Source organism: Gigantopelta aegis, chromosome 12 (assembly GCF_016097555.1).
Source record: "Gigantopelta aegis isolate Gae_Host chromosome 12, Gae_host_genome, whole genome shotgun sequence".
NCBI classification, from domain to species: domain Eukaryota; kingdom Metazoa; phylum Mollusca; class Gastropoda; order Neomphalida; family Peltospiridae; genus Gigantopelta; species Gigantopelta aegis.
In genome coordinates this window covers 16,981,076-17,003,108 of record NC_054710.1, presented here as the reverse complement: position 1 = coordinate 17,003,108, position 22,033 = coordinate 16,981,076, and the positions used below count along the sequence as shown (strand labels likewise).

General features: G+C 36.8%; 1 protein-coding gene across 2 annotated transcripts; it reads left to right on the top strand.

The window, feature by feature from the left end:
• Nucleotides 1–234: 234 nt before the first annotated feature.
• LOC121386516 (intraflagellar transport protein 57 homolog) lies at nucleotides 235–18,277 on the top strand. 2 transcript variants are annotated; one of them, XM_041517445.1, is made up of 11 exons: nucleotides 235–323; nucleotides 2,190–2,368; nucleotides 4,358–4,466; nucleotides 6,947–7,000; nucleotides 7,387–7,505; nucleotides 8,824–8,920; nucleotides 9,469–9,543; nucleotides 10,289–10,411; nucleotides 11,790–12,056; nucleotides 13,616–13,682; nucleotides 17,030–18,277. In XM_041517445.1, the coding sequence occupies exons 2-11, from the start codon at nucleotides 2,208–2,210 to the stop codon at nucleotides 17,188–17,190; spliced, it is 1,233 nt and encodes a 410-aa protein (XP_041373379.1). In that variant the 5' UTR covers nucleotides 235–323; nucleotides 2,190–2,207; the 3' UTR covers nucleotides 17,191–18,277. The 2 variants fall into 2 exon arrangements, with proteins under 2 accessions (XP_041373379.1, XP_041373380.1); XM_041517446.1 differs by having other exon boundaries at nucleotides 237–311.
• The last annotated feature ends 3,756 nt before the right edge of the window (nucleotides 18,278–22,033 follow it).

Genomic DNA, 22,033 nt, shown 5'->3' with positions numbered 1-22,033 from the left:
TTAAAAAAGATATTTGGAGCATTGTGTGTTTCAAAATGTAATGTGTAATAATATATGTAATTATATATTAAAAACAGTCGGATTTTTGATATATTTGAAAAGTAAATATATGTACTTTGAATCAGTTTAAATATTAGAACGCGATGAAGTTTTTTTCTTACAAAAACGTCATTATGATATTTTATTAACAAACTTCTCCCTGATACCGGAAATGCTGCTGTCGGAAGTTGACACTGTCATGCGCATGGGAAACATTCCAAACAAAGTTTGTTGATGTCGAGTTATCTGTGACAGAAGTGTTTCCAAGAGAGGTAAAACGCTATGTAAACGATAGTTCTGTTCACCTGAAATAGTTTTGTTACATTAATCCCACTATTGAAATTTTTTAGTTTTATTTTGTTTGAATGCAGTAGTGTCATAAGTTCAGGGCATATTTTGAAAATTATAGATTTGCGTCCACCGTCCGCATGTCGTGAAAGGTACCGCTGAAAATTTTCATTATTTACAAAAAAAATCATTATTTGCACAAAAAAAGGAACTTAATGATCATCACACAAATTCAAGTTCCAAATCGTCAATAGTGGTAATGTCTACGAGGTCCTTTGCACCAAAACTGCCATCTCTGTCATAAATTCTGAAGTGTAGCCCAGTAGAGCATTGAATCCTCAAGCAGGAAGCAGTATATTCCATATGTGTCAAACGATGTGATAATAGATCAATAAAAATAATTAATAATGAAAAAAAGCCTCATGTGTTTTTAAAATTGTTCGGACACAAATCTATAACTTTCATTCTCTTGGCGTAACTATATCATCCTACAAGTAGTAGAAGTTCAAGTACACTCAGTAACATAGCCCGAGTACTCTGACCATGAGAGAGCTAGACGGACATTTGGACAGTTATACGCTCTCATTACAGTCCGAGACCAACTTATGTATTTTTTTGGCAATTCCTGACAACCAAAACGTTGGCAAAGATTCCCACTCTAATACCACACCAATCCTATGTTTGACGTCAAATACCTTTACATCGATAATTTTCGAGTTAACTGATAAAATAAAAAACCACATATTAATCACTAATACACATACTACAGAAAGAAATCCAACAGCACCCACATTCAGCTATGCTTCGTGACACTCCGTTGCCATAATTACAAAGCTCTGCGATCTATTTCGAGACATAGATCACGTGATCGCCCACTGGGCGATTCCGCCTTGTGCAGCAGTTACAGGGGCCGTCTCATACCAAGCGATTTTTTTTTTATCAGTTAACTCGATAATGATCGATGTAAAGGTATTTGACGTCAAACATAGGATTGGTGTGGTATTAGAGCGGGAATCTTTGCCAACTTTTTGGTTGTCATGAATTGCCAAAAAAATACATAGGTTGGTCACTGACTGTAATGAGAGCGCCACGGATATAAATACTACCACCCCTCACCCTTAAAGTGAATCACAAAAAAGTGGGTGTCAGGCTGCTAATTTCTGAGATAACGGGTAGCGTCTATGACTACCCTAGTTCCACACAAAATTTGAGTACTTTTTTTTTTTACAGGTACCCCATACATGTTCCAAGCACAAGGCTACTTGACACAGTGGTACTAGATGAAATTAAATTGCATACTTTTTTTAGCCCAGATGAAACTAATTTTTTTTACAACCAACACACTCACATTTATAACCAATCACAGGACTTGTGGTGTTCACTTCTCTATCAAGAGTTGGGTGCACCTCGAACTTTGACCCAGCCGGAAGTTATTTGGTTTAGTACTACCTAAAGAGTAATTTCTCATAATTGTTAACAGTGTGGTTCAGACTTTTAAAGGCATATATTGTTACAGATCACTGACCTATTTAATGATTTAACAAAGTATTATCTGAACAAAAATAATTTGATTTGTCCCTAAATGTACTTTATTCAATCATCTTCATAACCACCATACTCCATTTATTAATGACATTTTGTAAAAATAATTGAATTATGGCAATGGTCCATAATTCAAAAACTAAAATTGCCGAGAGGGATGACATAGATTTCACTCCATCATGGTTCAGTTAAGATGATCCGATAGCTAGATTTGATTTCCAACAATTAATGTAATTTTTATTTATTATCCATTTTTAGAGAAATAAGGTCCTTAAATCCGTGACAGTATGCCTTTAAGTTCTATGATTTTCCTTATATAGTTTGCAGAACATTCGGGCATGAGTGAAGAGAAGAAGCGTGGGGGAGACGAGGTGGAGGATGGGGGTCCCGGTCTCACGTACATGCCCTTCGTCGTCATGGAGGAACTCCTTGACAAGCTCAGGCTGCTCGACTACGAGAAGGATTTTGTGCGCAAATTAAATCTCAAACCCATTAGCAGGTATTTACTGGAGACCAGTTATCTTATAGTAATTAAATCTCAAACTCATTAGCAGGTATTTACTGGTGACCAATTATCTTAGAGTAATTAAATCTCAAACCCATTAGCAGGTTTTTTCACTGTTAGAGGCTAGGGATGTGATGATTATTGAATGTTAACGAAAACCGCAGTTTTAGGCCCACATTCGGTGCATCATTTCCCAATTTGCAAACCATGGTTCTTTCTTTAAAATGGTACGTGTGTAAATGTTCATGTTTTTTTCAGATGGTACATGTATAAACGTTTCAGCACCATGCTGGTAATCCCAATAACCCCTAAAGTATTTCGGCCAATTGCAGCATTCGATTCGCTTAGACCTGACATCTTTACATGGGCAGTTGGTGCCATTCGAATCCTGCACAGAACCCGTAAATTTCTTGCCAGGACCATAAAAATTGTAACTTCCCAAAATAGGGACTGACCTCATTAATATCCGCCGACAGAAAAACATTTTAAGTATGTTTCATCCCATTTGTCAGATTTGAAAAAAAGTAAAGACTTGTTAACTTCAAGAATTATAAAATGGCACTCAATTTCCGTCATATTAATTTAAAAGCATTCAACATCGCTGATTTCCATAAGTTTTTATCGGAACGAAATCGTCTGCAATTCCAGAACTACAATGTACGCAAACTACTTTGCACCTTTTTTTCTTTTTTATAAAAATAAATGTTTGAAGATTTTTTTTTCACTTTCAGTACAAGATTATATTGTTTAGATTATCCATTTCCGTACATCCAAAGTGTTTCTGGTCATACTAGTGTTTCTAATCCAGGATCAATTCCCATCGGTGGGCCCATTGGCCATTTCTCATTCCAGCCAGTGCTCTACAACTGGTGTAACAAAGGCCGTGGTATGTACTATCCTGTCTGGGATAGTGCATATAAAAGATCCCTTGCTGCTAATCGAAAAGAGTAGCCCATGAATTTGTGACAGCGGGTTTCCTCTCTCATTATCTGTGTGTGGTCCTTAACCATATGTCCGACGCCATATAACCGTAAATAAAATGTGTTGAGTGCATCATTAAATAAAACATTGTTCCTTGTTTTAATGTTTCTAATACCATGGAATTCATTTTTCATATATTTAAAAATGTGTCTGAGATCTATATGATATGGAGATTCGCTCTGGTCTGTTTTTAAGGATATTTCACTGATTCAACGACAAAGAGACTTGTTTAACTTTATTGTAACTTTATCCAAAAAATGTTACAGGTTTATAAATTAACCAAACTTAGTGACCATTTTCACAGGTTGAAACTAGAAAGAAAGAAAGAAATGTTTTATTTAATGATGCACTCAACACATTTTATTTACGGTTATATGGCATCAGACTTATGGTTAAGAACCACACAGATATTGAGAAAGGAAACCTGCTGCCGCCACTTCATGGGCTACTCTTTTCGATTAGCAGCAAGGGATCTCTTATTGCACCATCCCACAGACAGGATAGTACATACCATGGCCTTTGATATACCAGTTGTGGTGCACTGGCTGGAATGAGAAATAGCCCAATGGGCCCAACGATGGGGATCGATCCCATACCGACCACGCATCGAGCGAGCACTACCACTGGGCTACGTCCGGCTCCCAGGTTGAAACTAAAGTGTGCACCTTTAATTGTACAACCCATTGCCCCTACGGTGAACACTCTACCATTGAAAGTTCTACAACCGTCTGGTTACAGGGTTGATGTAATGGCGAGCTGACTAGCATTTAGTCATGGAGAACTTGATGGGATGGGGAAAAGAACCCTGACAGGTCCACCAAAGACAATCAATTATACAAGCCATTGTCCCTCGGGTGATCCCTGTACCATTGACAGCTCTACATTCAGTCTGGTTACAGGGTTGATTTAATGGCGAGTTGACTAGCATTTAGTCTGATGTGTAGTACAGCTAAAACCAAACACAACCTTGCTGATTGTGACCTATTTTGTTTCTCATTGCAGACATTACTTTGCTATTGCGACAAATTCGGGTGAACAGTTTTACAAGTTTTCTTCATTAGCTGCATGGTTGTTGCGGGTCGCGGGAAAGGAGTTTGACCAGCCACAAGAGGTAAACATTACTAAAACTTTAATACAGTACATGACCCACAAATGAAGTTAACTAGCAACATGTATATGGTTGGTTTATTGAAACCGTTAAAGTCACAGACCCTAGTTTTTTAAACAGTATGACATATGTTTCACTATATTAAAGCTGTTTTTGATAATTTAAATTAAAATACTTACATTTTATTATTTAGAGTATTAATTTTCATACACCGAAAGTGGTTATGATCATCCATGTTTTTGCAACCCACTAGATTACATAATGCAACTATGATGAATCTGAAGTGCCAGACTCTGGCCCAGAGTTGACAGCAACAACGATACACACAATGCATGTTAAAATCACATGTCACAGCAAGACAAGGAAAAGACCAATTAGCTATATAAACATACTTGTGTCAGTTAATTTTGTATGTTTGCGCAGTAAAATGTTGGTAACAAGGGTACACTTCAAGAGATTATTTTTGTACAATTAATAAATGTTATGTTTGACATAAAGTTACTCACGGAAATGGGTTAATAAATGTTGTGTTTGACATAAAGTTACTCACGGAAATGGGTTTAATTCCGGTTAATTTCACACAATGTCCGTAACAAGGTTTTACTTATGATTAATGGAAATATATTTATTGCATCATTATAATGATTTTAAATAAGTACCACACCACTGTTTCTCATAATAGTAAAAACTGAATATTAATTTATAAGATTTATATAAATTTGTCTTAGGTACACGTGTACTTAGCTACACTAACCACAAATAGTGATGTAACGTAATTTGTAACTGTAAGGCTGTAAGTGTAATACCGTAAATGTACTAATACATTTTTTAAATTTCTTGTTCGTGTTCTTAACATTTTTGAATAAAAGAGTTATTTAAAAAAAAAATATATATGTATTAAATCATAATAATATTTAAACTTTAAAAAAAATTAATAATGTATATATTTTTTTTTTTTTTTTTTTTTTTTTTTTTAAATGCCAAGATCTAAGGTTAACAAGTATATATATGACATTATGTAGTGTTCATATAACTTATTGTAATATTTTTTTTTCTTCTAAATCTTGCGATTTTGGGTTAAATTGTGTTAATTTGAAGAATCTCCTGTTTTTTCAACACACACCTCCTGCTTTCTCTTGACTAAAGGTTGACAGGTCTGCAATTAGTAACTTGTAAAATAATTTTCAGGGCATCGCAGCTTATGTTTAGGGCACAGAGGCAATTTGTTGCATGGCCACTGTTAATTTCGAGCCCTGAAAGTTGATGCTGTGTTGAGGAAGACTGTTCAGTCTGGTTTGAAAGTTGATGCTGTGCTGAGGAAGGCACTTCAGTCTGGTTTGAAAGTTGTTGCTGTGTTGAGGAAGGCGCTTCAGTCTGGTTTGAAAGTTGATGCTGTGTTGAGAAAGGCGCTTCAGTCTGGTTTGAAAGTTGATGCTGTGTTGAGGAAGGCGCTTCAGTCTGGTTTGAAAGTTGATGCTGTGTTGAGGAAGACTGTTCAGTCTGGTTTGAAAGTTGATGCTGTGTTGAGGAAGGCGGTTCAGTCTGGTTTGAAAGTTGATGCTGTGTTGAGGAAGGCGGTTCAGTCTGGTTTGAAAGTTGATGCTGTGTTGAGGAAGGCGGTTTAGTCTGGTTTGAAAGTTGATGCTGTGTTGAGGAAGGCGCTTCAGCCTGGTTTGAAAGTTGATGCTGTGTTGAGGAAGACTTCAGTCTGGTTTGAAAGTTGATGCTGTGTTGAGGAAGGCGCTTCAGCCTGGTTTGAAAGTTGATGCTGTGTTGAGGAAGACTTCAGTCTGGTTTGAAAGTTGATGCTGTGTTGAGGAAGGCGATTCAGTCTGGTTTGAAAGTTGATGCTGTGTTGAGGAAGGCGCTTCAGCCTGGTTTGAAAGTTGATGCTGTGTTGAGGAAGGCGCTTCAGTCTGGTTTGAAAGTTGATGCTGTGTTGAGGAAGGCGCTTCAGTCTGGTTTGAAAGTTGATGCTGTGTTGAGGAAGGCGCTTCAGTCTGGTTTGAAAGTTGATGCTGTGTTGAGGAAGGCGGTTCAGTCTGGTTTGAAAGTTGATGCTGTGTTGAGGAAGGCGGTTCAGTCTGGTTTGAAAGTTGATGCTGTGTTGAGGAAGGCGCTTCAGTCTGGTTTGAAAGTTGATGCTGTGTTGAGGAAGGCGGTTCAGTCTGGTTTGAAAGTTGATGCTGTGTTGAGGAAGGCGATTCAGTCTGGTTTGAAAGTTGATGCTGTGTTGAGGAAGGCGCTTCAGCCTGGTTTGAAAGTTGATGCTGTGTTGAGGAAGGCGCTTCAGTCTGGTTTGAAAGTTGATGCTGTGTTGAGGAAGGCGCTTCAGTCTGGTTTGAAAGTTGATGCTGTGTTGAGGAAGGCGCTTCAGTCTGGTTTGAAAGTTGATGCTGTGTTGAGGAAGGCGCTTCAGCCTGGTTTGAAAGTTGATGCTGTGTTGAGGAAGGCGCTTCAATCTGGTTTGTTTTTCATTACAGTATGACGACCCCAATGCGACTGTGTCGGGTATTCTAGAAGAAGTTCGCAGATTCGTAAGTACATTTAATACACTACAGCAACTACAGGTAGACTTTTTATCACTCAGTTTGCTAGACTCTGATATACAGGTGGTGTTTTAACCCTGGCTAAAAATAGCCCACCTTATTTAAACCAATGTTAAAACTGTGTTGTCTACATGATATTAAAATGATGAAGGTTAATGTCTCCGGCCTGTAACATCACTGAATTTGAAAATTGTTTGATGACATATTAGCATTACTCTATTCCCAAAATAATAATTTACATCCATATGTAGTCCAAATCAATTCACCTTCTCTTATCATCTGTAGCATTTCTTTAGTTTATTATTAAGAAGTAAATATGATTTACCCCAGGTTCCCCATCTACATGGGTATTAACTATGCGTCATTGTTTTCAGGGCCATTCTGTTGACTTCCCTCCGTCCAAATTAAAACAGGGGTGTGGTGAGCACTGCATCTACGTACTAGACAGACTCGCAGATGAGGCGCTCAAGCAAACTAACTTCACTTGGCACAGGTAAACTTTTCGTAATTTTAAATATTTTGTATAGACTGTATTGCTAGTTTGTCAATAGCAAACAGTAATTATTAAACTAGGTAATTTAACACATAATAACCACTAATTAAACAACTTGCATGGGAGTAGCTAAAGCATCACACCATTCATCTTTTGTACCATATAATGTATTGTAGTACCAATCATTAACATGTTTTAGTTATTGATTAAACAGTGTTCTGGGGTGTAGTAAAATAATTATCTTTGTTTTGAGCGTTTTGGTGTTAATTTCACCATTTTCAGTGTTAAAATCATTGTTCATTTCATAATATTTGTTTCGGTTTATTTAAAGTCTCATTGGTTTTTCAAGTTTATACTTTTGATTTTATAGGTTTCATTGATTATTTCTTTGTTATTATTGACATTATTTCATGATTACTTTACTGTTTCTATTTTTAGACTTATTTTACTTCACTTGTTTTACAGTGGGGTATATCCAATTAAGGTTCAAGCATGCTGTCCTGGGCACACACCTCAGCTATCTGGGCTGTCTGTCCAGGACAGTGGGTCAGTTGTTAATTGTTAGTGGTTAGTAGGTGGGAGCCAGTATCGGGCTGCAAACCCTGTACCTACCAGCCTTATATCCAATGGCTTAACCACGATATCACGAGGCTGGTGTTTTATAGTTGTTTTTCACTATTATTTTTACTGTTGTAATTTATTTCACTGTTATTATTTCATTGTTATTTTCTCTGTTATTTCACTGTTGTTATTTTTACTATTTTTATTGCACTGTTATTTCACTGTTGTTAATTTCACTGTTGTTATTTCTAGATTATGGTAGCCCCACTTCTATTGCTAGTGATATTCAATGCTGGACTAGTAAATAACTACTGTCACCATGCCCAATGGCTAATGAAAAAAAGTTGTCAAATGCTGCATTTAAGTCTTTTCTTTAAAATAAACTGAATATCCTGCCTCAATCTTAGTGTTTTTAAGCACCATCTCCCTCTTTAAGTGACATAATTATCTGATTATTAATATTAGTAAAATTAGATCAACTTAAAGTAAAGTAGGGCTAGTGAATTTTTAATTGTGGCTAGTAATTGTTTTAAATCACTAATCCCATGGCTAGTAGATTTGGTAAAAATTCACTGTTGTTATTTCCCTGTTATTTATGTGTTGTTATTTCCCTGTTGTTATTTGCGTGTTGTTATTTCCCTGCTGATATTTCCCTGGTGTTATTTCCCTGTTATTTGTGTGTTGTTATTTCACTGTTGTTATTTCCCTATTGTTATTTTCACTGTTATTTCCCTGTTGTTATTTGCATGTTGTTCAGACCGGTGTACCCGGAGGAGCAGATGGATGAAGAAAACATCATTGAGGACGACGATGCGGAACTGACGCTTGACAAGGTGGACGAGCCTCTCTTTGGGGTGAGTCGGCCATTACACATCAGATACTTGTAATAAGAGTGATGAAAATAAATATAATTTAAAAAAATAGCAAATATTGCTTTCTTTTATGATTTTAAACATAAACTTGATTTTCTGTAGACTCCAGTTTAAAGGAACCCCATACTGTCATCCTGTGATAAAAACATGCCTTGCTTGAAATTTTATATATAAGTATGCAAGGCTCAGCCTGTACATTGCCAAATTAGCTATTTGTTAATTTTGATACAAAATGGCTACAACATTTAGTCTTTAGCTAATAAATAAAATATTGCTTAAATAACGACATTCAAGGAAATTGTTTAAATATCTGAAAGTTGACTAAAGCAGAATTCATTCCAAGGTGAGCCCTGCTTTTGTTCGTCTTATTTGTGCATCTTAAAAGACAACATTTCTCAAGTTTGATTGCATCCAGAAGCTACACATGAGTTTTAGTAGCCAAAATAGTATAGAGTGAATACCTGATTGGATGTGAACACTTGGCAGTGTTAAGAAGTTGAATGATTGGTTTTACTGTGATTTGTGTCCAGGGAGTTGATGATGATTATGAGGAAGATGAACCGATGTTGGATCTCGAAGACTTGAAGAAACTCAATAGAGCTAGAGTGAGTAATTGTTTGTCATTATTCAATCTTTCAATTTTATTAAACGTTTGTTTTGTTTAACAATACCACTAGAGCACGTTGATATATTAATCATAGTGTTATTGGATGTCAAACATTTGATAATTCTGAAAAGGTTTTCTGACTTAACTTGCTACATTTTTCCATTAATAGCATGGCATCTTTTATATATGCACTTTCCCATAGACAGGACAGCACATACCACTGCCTGATATTATTGAAATATAAAATACAAGAGGTGATATGTAGGTCAGTGATATGGTGCTCATTTGAGCGGTGATAGATCATGGGACAATGGTGGATTCACTTCATTATTGGTTATTTCTGTGTTTGTATCCAATTATGGCTCAAGCACGCTGTCCTGAGCACACACCTCGGCTATCTAGACTGTTTGTCCAGGTCAGTGGGCTAGTTGTTAGTGCTTAGTGAGAGAGGAGATGGTGTAGTGGCCTTGAACCCACCAACTAAGCCATTAAACTCACTCTTGGTTGGAGCCAGTACCGGGATTCGAACTTAAGTCCATTGGCTTAACCTCTACCTCAATGATGCCGGTCAATTGATGCACCAATGTCCCATGACTGGTACATCACAGGCCAAGTATGTCCTTGTCTGTTTGTGCAAAAGTACATATTATAGATTGAATGTTAAAACTAATTTTTTTATGATTTGATGTTTTTTATTTTGTGTGTTTGATGAAGTTTTGATATATTATTGTTCGTACAATCAGGCCGATCAAGAGAGTTCAAAACCGGAGGAGATTCTTGAATCGAGTACAGACGCAGCCGACTGGAAACTTGAAGTAGAGAGGATGCAGCCACAACTGAAAGTGACAATCAGAACAGACAACAAAGTGAGATATCATATCATATTACATGACCGTTAGTGAGATATTATATATATTACATGACCATTAGTGAGATACTATATATATTACATCATGACCATTAGTGATTAATTGTGTATTGAGTATGGATACAGCCACAACTGAAAGTGACAATCAGAACAGACAACAAAGTGAGATATCATATCATATTACATGACCGTTAGTGAGATATTATATATATTACATGACCATTAGTGAGATACTATATATATTACATCATGACCATTAGTGATTAATTGTGTATCGAGTATGGATACAGCCACAGCTGAAAGTGACAATCAGAACAGACAACAAAGTGAGATATCATATCATATTACATGGCCCTTAGTGAGATACTATATATATTACATCATGACCATTAGTGATTAATTGTGTATCGAGTATGGATACAGCCACAGCTGAAAGTGACAATCAGAACAGACAACAAAGTGAGATATCATATCATATTACATGACCATTAGTGAGATATTATATATATTAGATGACCCTTAGTGAGATACTATATATATTACATCATGACCATTAGTGATTAATTGTGTATCGAGTATGGATACAGCCACAGCTGAAAGTGACAATCAGAACAGACAACAAAGTGAGATATCATATCATATTACATGACCGTTAGTGAGATACTATATATATATTACATGACCCTTAGTGAGATACTATATATATTACATCATGACCATTAGTGATTAATTGTGTATAGAGTATGGATACAGCCACAGCTGAAAGTGACAATCAGAACAGACAACAAAGTGAGATATCATATCATATTACATGACCGTTAGTGAGATATTATATATATTACATGACCCTTAGTGAGATACTATATATATTACATCATGACCATTAGTGATTAATTGTGTATCGAGTATGGATACAGCCACAGCTGAAAGTGACAATCAGAACAGACAACAAAGTGAGATATCATATCATATTACATGACCGTTAGTGAGATACTATATATATTACATGACCCTTAGTGAGATACTATATATATTACATCATGACCATTAGTGATTAATTGTGTATTGAGTATGGATACAGCCACAACTGAAAGTGACAATCAGAATAGACAACAAAGTGAGATATCATATCATATTACATGACCGTTAGTGAGATATTATATATATTACATGACCATTAGTGATTAATTGTGTATCGAGTATGGATACAGCCACAACTGAAAGTGACAATCAGAATAGACAACAAAGTGAGATATCATATCATATTACATGACCGTTAGTGAGATACTATATATATTACACGACTGTTAATAATTAATTGTGTATCGAGTATTAAACAGATCATTGAATATTTATTTTGTCATTATTGGTCATAGGACTGGCGTATCCACCTGGAACAGATGCATCAGCACCGTGACGGCATCGAGAAGTCGCTAACGGAGACGAAGGCGTACCTGGACAAGCTCCATGACGAGATCAGCCGCACTCTGGAGAAGATCACGAGCCGCGAGAAGTACGTCAACAACCAGCTGGAACACCTCCTCCACAGCTTCCGCACTGCCAAGGACCAGCTCGCAGAGACCAAGGAGCGGTACCGCCAGGCCAGCGGCGGGGTCACCGAGAGGTCACGCATACTAGCAGAGGTCAGTAGAACAAAACACAGCCGAGGTCAGTAGAACAAAACATAGTAGAGGTCAGTAGAACAAAAACACAAGCACGGTCAGTAGAATAAAAACACAGCCGAGGTCCGAACAAAAACACAGATGAGGTCAGTAGAACAAAAACAGATGAGGTCAGTAGAACAAAACAAGACGAGGTCAGTAGAACAAAACACATGATGTCAGTAGAACAAAAAAACAGGCGAGATCAGTAGAACAAAACGTGTCAGTAGAACAAACATACAGATGAGGTCAGTAGAACAAAAACACAGACGAGATCAGTAGAACAAAAACACAGACAAGGTCAGTAGAACAAAAACATACTATGTCAGTAGAACAAAACACAGACAAGGTCAGTAGAACAAAACACAGACACGGTCAGTAGAACAAAAACAATGTCAGAACAAAACAGACTGGGTTAGTAGAATGAAACACAAAGTCAGAACAAAAACAAAGACGGGGTCAGTAGAACAAAACAGGTGAGGTCAGTAGAACAAAAACACAGGCGAGGTCAGTAGAACAAAAACACAGTCGAGGTCAGTAGAACAAAACAGTTGAGGTCAGTAGAACAAAAACACAGGTGAGGTCAGTAGCACAAAAACACAGGCGAGGTCAATAGAACAAAAACACAGGTGAGGTCAGTAGCACAAAAACACAGGTGAGGTCAGTAGCACAAAAACACAGGCGAGGTCAGTAAAACAAAACACAGTATTGTTTATGTTTATGGAAAGTCATTAGAAGTAGGTTTTGTGGTGGCAGCAGGTTTCCTCTCTTTGTCTTGGTTGATCTAATATCAGTATAACCATATGTTAAACATCAAATAGCTAATAGTTAAATGGGTTCAGGTGTCATTAATCAAATATTCCTTTCTTTTTCGTTCTTGTCGTTAGAAGTAGGTTTTGTGGTGGCAGCAGGTTTCCTCTCTGTCTCGGTTGATCTAATGTCAGTATAAACATGTTAAACATCAAATAGCTAATAGTTAAAATGTGTTCAGGTGTCATTAATAAAATATTCCTTTCCTTTTCGTTCTTGGGTATCGTAACATTTTCAAAGTCTGTGGTATGTGCTTTCCTGTCTGTGGGAACAGGTGCATAAAAAAGATCCGTTGCTGCATAAGAAAAAAATGTAGTGGGTTTCTTCTGCTGACTACGTGTCAGAATTACCAAATGTTTGACATGCAATAGCCGATGATTAATTGATTAATCAATGTGCTCCAGTGGTGTCGTTAAACAAAATAAACTTAGTTAAACATTCATTTATTCATTCTTTCATTCCTTTCATTTCATATTTCACCAATTGATATGTTATGGGCTTGTTGTTTAAAAACACTTTTCATGTAGTCTTTAATATCCCATTCGTGGATCACTGGTTGGAATGGGAATTAACAAGATGTCTATCCATGTCGAAAGATCACGTCTGTCTCAGGAGACAGTTCCATCAACATGTCAGGGCTTTTTCAGAAATCTTCAAAAATGGCGTGAATATTTTTGTCTAATCGTAGCAAGATGCCCTCATAAATAAGTAGATGTTTTTGTTATCGTCAGGTAACGGAGGAGCTGGAGAAAGTCAAACAGGAAATGGATGAACGTGGTAGCAGCATGACCGATGGAGGTGAGTGTGACAAAGTTCCTATAAGACTGAGTTAAATGGTCAAATGTCCTGTAAGACCGTGTCAAATGTCCTATAAGACTGAGTCAAATGGTCAAAAGTCCTACAAGACTTGAGTTAAATGGTCAAATGTCCTATAAGACTTGAGTTAAATGGACAAATGTCCTATAAGACTGAGTTTTGTGGAGAAACTTGCAAGGTGCATGACAAATGAGTCAGTGTAACAAATTATCCCATATAAAAATATGTTTGCTAGTTTGGTTTATCCACACAAGTAGTCTGCTGTATGACTGTGATTATATCATGGCAAACATACAAGTGTGACTTGTTAAAATAGATGGCTTTTTGTTGTTGCATCAGTAGTGCTTTTTGTGTAAAACTGGTATACTCCGGCCAGGTTTAAATCGGTATCCTGGGAAAAAGAGCTGGACAGCAGGGATTGTGCTTTTCAGGGTATGGTGCCCTAAGGCAGGCAAAATCCATGGGTCTACTGATAATAATAAAAGTGCTCTAGCCACCAGCACTATATAGAAACATAGCATAAATAATTGTGGTCTGTTACCTGATGTTAAGTGTCACTCACTGTTGATGGGGTGAGTTTAACAAGCAGTCAAATCCGTCTTGGTTGTGTATACGAATGGTTAACCATCATAACAGATGGAATCAGTTATTGCCCAATGATCTTGGCCAGGTGAAGACTGTTAATTCAGCAGAATTATTATTTATTTCTAACCTTCAGGACCCATATTCACGAAAGGATGTAAAGTTACGTCTACTACTAGCACTTACGTCTGCCATAGATTTACACCTTATTCTCAAAGACAAACATAAATATAACTTAGTTGGACGTAAATCTACAATTTAACTCTCTCACCGGAGAAATAAAAAATAAAAAACTTTAGAAACAATGGCTACTGGGTAAATAACAAATGCAATTTTGTTTGTCATCTGTTAACAATAACTTCGCGAACGGCAAACCATGGCATTTTGGTATTGGTGAGGATCCACGTTTTAGAATGAAATTTAGTACATTCTTAAAAAGGAAAAAATAACTCGGGAGAAATGTGGCCGGATTAAAAACATCTGTTTGATCACCAAAAAAAAATGTGTTCAATCTGTGGGCATTCAGCATTGTGAACTGCTTCAATTATTGGAAATGCTGCCATTTTCGGGAAATAATAGTAAATAACGGTGATCGTGCTTGATTTATTACATGTACACGACTTACGTGCAGCATTAGTTGTAACTGGAGGCACTCTTATATTTACGTCTAAGTTTACACGTAACTTATGTTTACGTTGTTTCGTGAATAGCTCTTCAGTCGTAGATTTGCGTCTTCATGTAAAACTGGGCTTACAATATTTTGTGAATATGGGTCCTGTTTTATAGCAGTGTGTTATGATCAGTGTTAGTGATGACCATTAATTCAGCAGTAGTGGTTTTATTTTTAACACAGTATTATAACAAATTATTACTCATATTAAAAATATCTTGGTACAAGGAACGCCAAGTGGGACGTAACACTTCATGACGTCATCGATTGGTGCACCTAGCAGGAACGTCAAGTAAACGAGTTGAATGATATAAATTAAGATTGATTATGGGTAATAAATAGGATATTAAACTTGCTGTCATTTGGTATTATATTTATTTCCCTTGTGAAATAATTTTCATTTAACTCAGGACAAACATGATACGAAATAGAAGCTTGTGTATCACACTAGTGTGATAATCCCCAATTGTTATTACAGCTCTCATGGTGAAGATCAAACAGTCGTTTCAGCAATAGTTTTGTTTATTTTTACCCTTGTGTATTATATCAGTGTGTGATAATATGTGTATTATATCAGTGTGTGATAATGTGTGTATTATATTAGTGTGATAATGTGTATATTATAGCAGTGTATGATAATGTGTGTATTATATCAGTGTATGATAATCAGTGTGTGATAATGTGTATTATATTAGTGTGATAATGTGTGTATTATAGCAGTGTGTGATAATGTATTATATCAGTGTGTGTGATAATGTATTATATCAGTGTGTGTGTGATAATGTGTATTACCGTATATCGCTGTGTATTAGCCGACTTTTTGATACAAAATTTATCAAGTCAAAGGCTGGGGTCGGCTTATCTAAGGAGTCAACATTTTATAGTAAATGTCAAGTTAGAATAGTGACGTCACGGCTCGACTCGATCTATTGTCATTATTGTGCTCTGCATTTCCGCTTTCATAAAGGTTTAATATTGCATTTTAACACAAGCTATTACAAATAAAAGATATTAAAATTGTATATATATGTTCATCTTTAATAAATGTTGGTGTTTAAAAGTTATTTAGTAATATTTATCTGTTTAAACAGCAATAAATGGTGACCGATCAAAACATTTCGGAAAACTTCGCAGGTCACGTGTCATTACAAAACTGCTTACTAAACCGGTGAACACGTGTTCCAGCTTCATTTGTTTTGTTTGTCGGCTTGGGATTAATCGACACGGGTGGTGGGTGGTAGGGTATAGCCGACTACATGTAGTAATGAAAAGACCGATTAGCACAATCAACAATGCAAACAGTCACTGTGTTTTTAACGTGTGGCTGCAATCAAGAATGTTTAGGTATATTTCGCTATCTTGGTACTTATATTTTACGAGAAATAAATTATCCGGACACCGTTTCTATAAACAGAAATCGGCTACTGCTTCCGGATAAGTTTGCTGTGACAAATGACGTTTGAAAGCAGATGTACTTTGTCATTTTGTAGACCACACAGACATCTGACTTGGTTAGTTTTATATAGGGGGGTCGGCTTATATACAAGGTCTATAATTTTAAAGCCGATTTGGATGGTGAAACTAGGGGGTCGGCTAATGCATGGAGTCGGCTAATACACAGCGATATACGGTATATCAGTGTGTGAGATAATGTATTATATTAGTGTGTGATGTGATAATGTGTGTATTATATCACTGTGTGATAACGTGTGTACTATATCAGTGTGATAATGTGTGTATTATATCAGTGTGTGATAATGTATGTATTATATTAGTGTGTGATAATGTGTACATTATATCAGGGTATGATAATGTGTGCATTATATCAGTGTGTGATAATGTGTGTATTATATCACTGTGTGTGATAACGTGTGTACTATATCAGTGTGATAATGTGTGTATTATATGAGTGTGTGATAATGTATGTATTATATCAGTTTGTTGTCACAACAAAGATGAAACAGTCTGGTGAAGATCAAACATTCGATACAGCAATAGTCCTGTTTATTTTTAACTGTGAGTATTATAAGTGTGTATATCATAACTATGTAATACTGTGTGTTTGTCATTGTAACAGCCCCACTGGTGAAGATCAAACAGTCGATCCAGCAGCTGAAGAAGGAGAACACTCAGATGGACATTCGTATCGGGGTCGTAGAGCATGTCCTGCTGCAGGCCAAACTCAAAGAGAAGAACACACAGAACAGACAGGCGTACGGCCTCATTCCAGCTATGTAGCGGTCAGTCTCATCAACAGCCATATAGCGGTCGGCCTCATTCCAGCCATGTAGTGGTCAGCCTCATTCCAGCCATGTAGCGGTCAGCCACGTCTTGTTATCAGTCTCCACCACATCATCCACGAATTCATCACTCAGTAGAAGAACGGCCGATTTCAGAGAAGGAGTATGCATCGTTTCAGTGAAATAATTTTTCATGGATCAAAATTAACACAGTTCGAAGGTCATGGGTACAAAGTCTTGTCATTGTTATGCAGGTCAGATAACTGTAAAAGTGTTTTTAGCAAATATTGTTTAATAAATGTGACAAGAAAAAATATTGAAATCTGTCATAATGTCTGAAGAAGTTATCTGAATTTATTTAAAATCTAGGTCAAGTGTTGTCTGAAATTGTTAAAATCTAGATTGTAGATAAATGACTGATAAACGTCCAAATGACATGTGAAATTTCACCTCAGAGTTGTGTCTGGTCTAGAGATACTGTCGAAAATCTAGGCCGTGCAATTATTCTTATACTCGGACAAAAAAAGTTTAGCAGCAATATACAAAATGCACTTCAATAAAGGAAAATTTGTGACTTTCAATATGGAATCAGACACTGGATTTCATTGATGCATCATTTGTCAGTTTAAGTAACAGATTTTCTGTACTTGTAAAATAAAATACAGAACTGTCGAGTCATTGAATGTAGCTTACTTTTATGTACAGTGCAGTTGTAACAAACTGCTCCACTTTTTTTTTGGGGGGGGGGGGGGGGGGGGTCTTAGTATATTTTTGTCGCCTTATAGAAAAAAACCCAGAGATTACAGTATAAAAATACACAAGAGAGTTTACCGATTTTAATTTGTGCCTTTGTGAAAGAAAGTATATTCGGTCAACACAGTTTAACTCCATGGCCACAACAGCTTAAAGAAATTATCTGACATCTACATGTATGTTATTCCGTCCACAGAGTTTAACTCTTGTGCCACAAGAGCCTAAAGAAATCATTTGCCATCTACATGCATGTTATTCCGTCCACTTATCATGTTCATCAACTGCATGGAATTTGATTGTACATATTTGTTAATAAATTATTTTAGTTTCCACTGTTTGGTGTTTTTGTTCTTTAATTACGTGGTTAGCGATATCCTGTTGTAATTGAAGACTTGACAAAGATTTCTGTAGACAACCAGACTAATAATTAAAACACTGGTTAGCTGGTTATCCACTGTTTATTATCAACAATGTGACTTGTCTTAAACAGTATTTTATATTACTAACTTTGTGATGTGTTTTTTGTTTTTTCTGTTTACGACAATCACGTGGAAAGAAAGACAGCTGATCACATGGACCGGCAATTGGTGCCAAATCTTAAAGCTAGGCGCAGCAAACGATAGAATTGGTTGCAAATTTTGGAATAGCAGTCTTTTGCAAATTATTTCGCAAATATTTTTTATTATTTATAATTGGCGAACGACAGTGCTAGCCCTGTCAGGACAGTACATATCATGGTATTTGAGGTACCAGTCAAGAGGCACTGTATGTTCTCCCTAGACAGGACAGTACATATCATGGTATTTGAGGTACCAGTCAAGGGGCACTGTATGTTCTCCCTAGACAGGACAGTACATACCACAGCTTTTAATGTACCAGTCTGATACATGTGATGACTGGAATATTGAACTTAATTTTTGTTTTGTTTAACAACACCATTGGAGCACATTGATTTATTAATCATCGGCTATTGGATGTCAAACATTTGGTAATTTTGACGTATAGTCTTAGAGAAGAAACCGGCTACATTTCTCTATTATTAGCAAGGGATATTTTATATCCACCGTGCCACCGACAGGATAGCACATACCATAGCCTTTGATATACTGCTCCAACCTATGGCACTTAGACTGCAGACAAGCAATCTCAACAAAAAACAACAGAGTGCATTCCATATTATTTATATAAAAATAAAATTGGCTAAAACTGTACAGTGAGAGCCCGTTTAAGACACGTACACAGGAGAACAGACAACAACGTATATCACAATCACGTCCCAAGGTGTGACCTTGCTACATATCTACGTACTGTACAAACGAAAACAGTCTACTTCACATAGATCACACACCCTCCCGTACAACCACAACCCACAGACTGCCACAGTAGATCCACGAATAACTCGTTTCTTATCTGTCCGTTGTGGTCCAATGACACAACATTACTAACTGAGAAATGCGACAACTGGTTTGGTGGGTCCCCTTTTTTTCTTTAGTGGTGGGAAAGAGGGGTGGGAGTGGGGTTGGTTGCAACTTGTTGAGTTTAGCCATCAGAGTCGCGTCACGGTAGCCCACGCCCTCCCGCTAGTCGCGCGACTGTTATTTGATAATGTGACCTATATAGACGTCTATGTATAGATTCAGGAGGCAGTGGTCTGAAGGAACATTTTGATGAAGTAACTTCAATATTCTGGACACTCGTCAAAACTGAATAATGAGGCTTTAACGTCGCAGACCCTGGTTCCAACCTGTAGAAATGGATCCTAACTTTGGTTAATCTACAAACCCGTAACACATCGAGAGTGAAACATCAGTTTGTGACATTGAAATGGGGAAAACTCCCTATAAAAAAATATACACTATAGCTCATCTTCATAAAATTGCGAGAATCTCTTTTTGCATAACCACACACAATTTGGTGCACCATATACATGGATATAATGGTTACACAAAAAGGAAATGGGTTACCTGGATTTATTTCTGCATAACCGATAAATGGGTCACGCAGATTTTCAATGGCCTGTAACACTATTGTTGCTGCCAGACAAACCCTGCGTATTTGATTATAATATTATCACTGCATATTTTAATATAATGTATGTGAAGGACAACAATAGCGATGGAGAGAGTAGTCCCACAAAACAGTAACTGGCAGCTGCAACAAGTCATAACCTGTAAATATATTATCATTCTTTGTACAAATCTGTTAGCAATGGCATATAATTAAAATAATCAAGTTAAACGAAAGAGAATGTCCAACACAAGAATTCTAAAACAAAGTGTATATACAATTAAGAAGTAATTAATATTTATGATTGAAACATTTGTAAACAAATAATAAATGAAACTAAAAAGAATTTCAGTAAAATCTGACATAAAACTGCAATTAGGATAACACATATAATTTGTACTGATCACAACACAGACTGAACCCCACCACAACCCCACTACAGCAGACACCTTGTTATGAGTTTTACTTCCTTATGTTTTTTTAAATATTACTCATTTCAATACAATAAGTTAAACTCAAAGTATTTTTAATACTCTATTCTATATTTCAAAATTATAATCTAGTTTGTTATTGTACTCGCAGGTAAAAAGGTTAAAAGTACCAGTTTTACCCAATATTCAAATACATGTACTTTCTCTTTCACATTGACAGCTAAACCGAAAGTACCCTCAACTCTTAAAGATGTTGTAGGCCGAGGTAGAGCTGGACCCATATTCACGAAAAGATGTAAAGTTACGTCTACAACTAGCACTTTCGTCTGCCATAGATTTACGTTTACGTGCAAGAAGCACCTTATTCTCAAAGACGGTCGTAAATATAAATATGACTTAGTTGGATTTAAATCTACTATTGTAACCCTCTCACCGGAGAAATTTAAAACCCCCATTAAAAACGATGGCTACCGGGTAAATGGCCTCAGATTACAGTTATCTTCCCATTTGGTTGTCGAAAATCCGGAAGTTTCACCGCGCAAGTAGTCTGCTGTTTGACTGTGATTATTTCATGGCAGACAGCTATGAAGTGGCAACTGTTTGACTGAAGTGACAGGGGATAGCATGTAGTTTGTAAACATGTGTAACTTGTTGACATTGAAGACTTGTTTGTGGTAATTCCGGCCCATGCAAAAGTAGTGCTCTTTGTGTAAAATGGGTGTACTCCGGCCTGGTTTAGAGGGTGTGTCTGTTTAAACCAATATGCTGGGAGAAAGAGCTGGACAACAGGGGTTGTCCTTTTCAGGGTATGTGTCCCCCATGCAGGCAAAGGTACATACAAAACTTCACGGGCCTGCTGATATTAATAAAAATGTTATAGCCACTAAGGCTATATAGAAACATATAGCGAAATTAATTGTGGTCTGAGGCCAAATAACAAATGCGCAAAACGGAATTTCATTTGTCGTCTGCTAACAATAACACGGCGAACCATGGCATTTTGGTATTGGTGAGGATTCGCGTTTTGGTACGAACTTGAGGCCATACTTAAAAAGGAAAAGATAACTCAGGAGAAAATTAGCCGAGTCGAAAACATCCGTTAGATCACACACAAAAAAACACACAAAAAAGCTGTGCAATCCGTGGGCGTTCGCCATCGCAAACTGCTTCAGTTATTGGAAATTTCCCGCAAATAATAATAAATAACGGTGATAGTGCTTGATTTATTATATGTACACGACTTATGTGCAGCGTTAGTTGTAACCGGAGGCACTTTTGTATTTACGCCCAACTTTACACGTAAAACTAGACGTATCATGTTTTGTGAATATGGGTCCTGCCCCCTCACCTCCCCCAAAAGAAACATATATCCTCTTTTGTATGGATCGTTGAATTTAACAGAGTGAATCTGTTCACGAAATTGTCGATCAACGTTCACGGTTCAGCAGTGCTGTGGACAGTTAACGTGCCTCGCATGAGAACAGCCAACTTTGACAAGAGAAACGTGTTCCTCGATGTTATACCACATAAGAATTAGCAGCAGCCAGATTTCCACAGAAAAAAAAGAAAAAAAGAAGTTTTTTTTAATAAAAGTAAAGTGTGTTTTATTTAACGACGCCACTAGAGAACATTGATTTTTGTATGTTATCA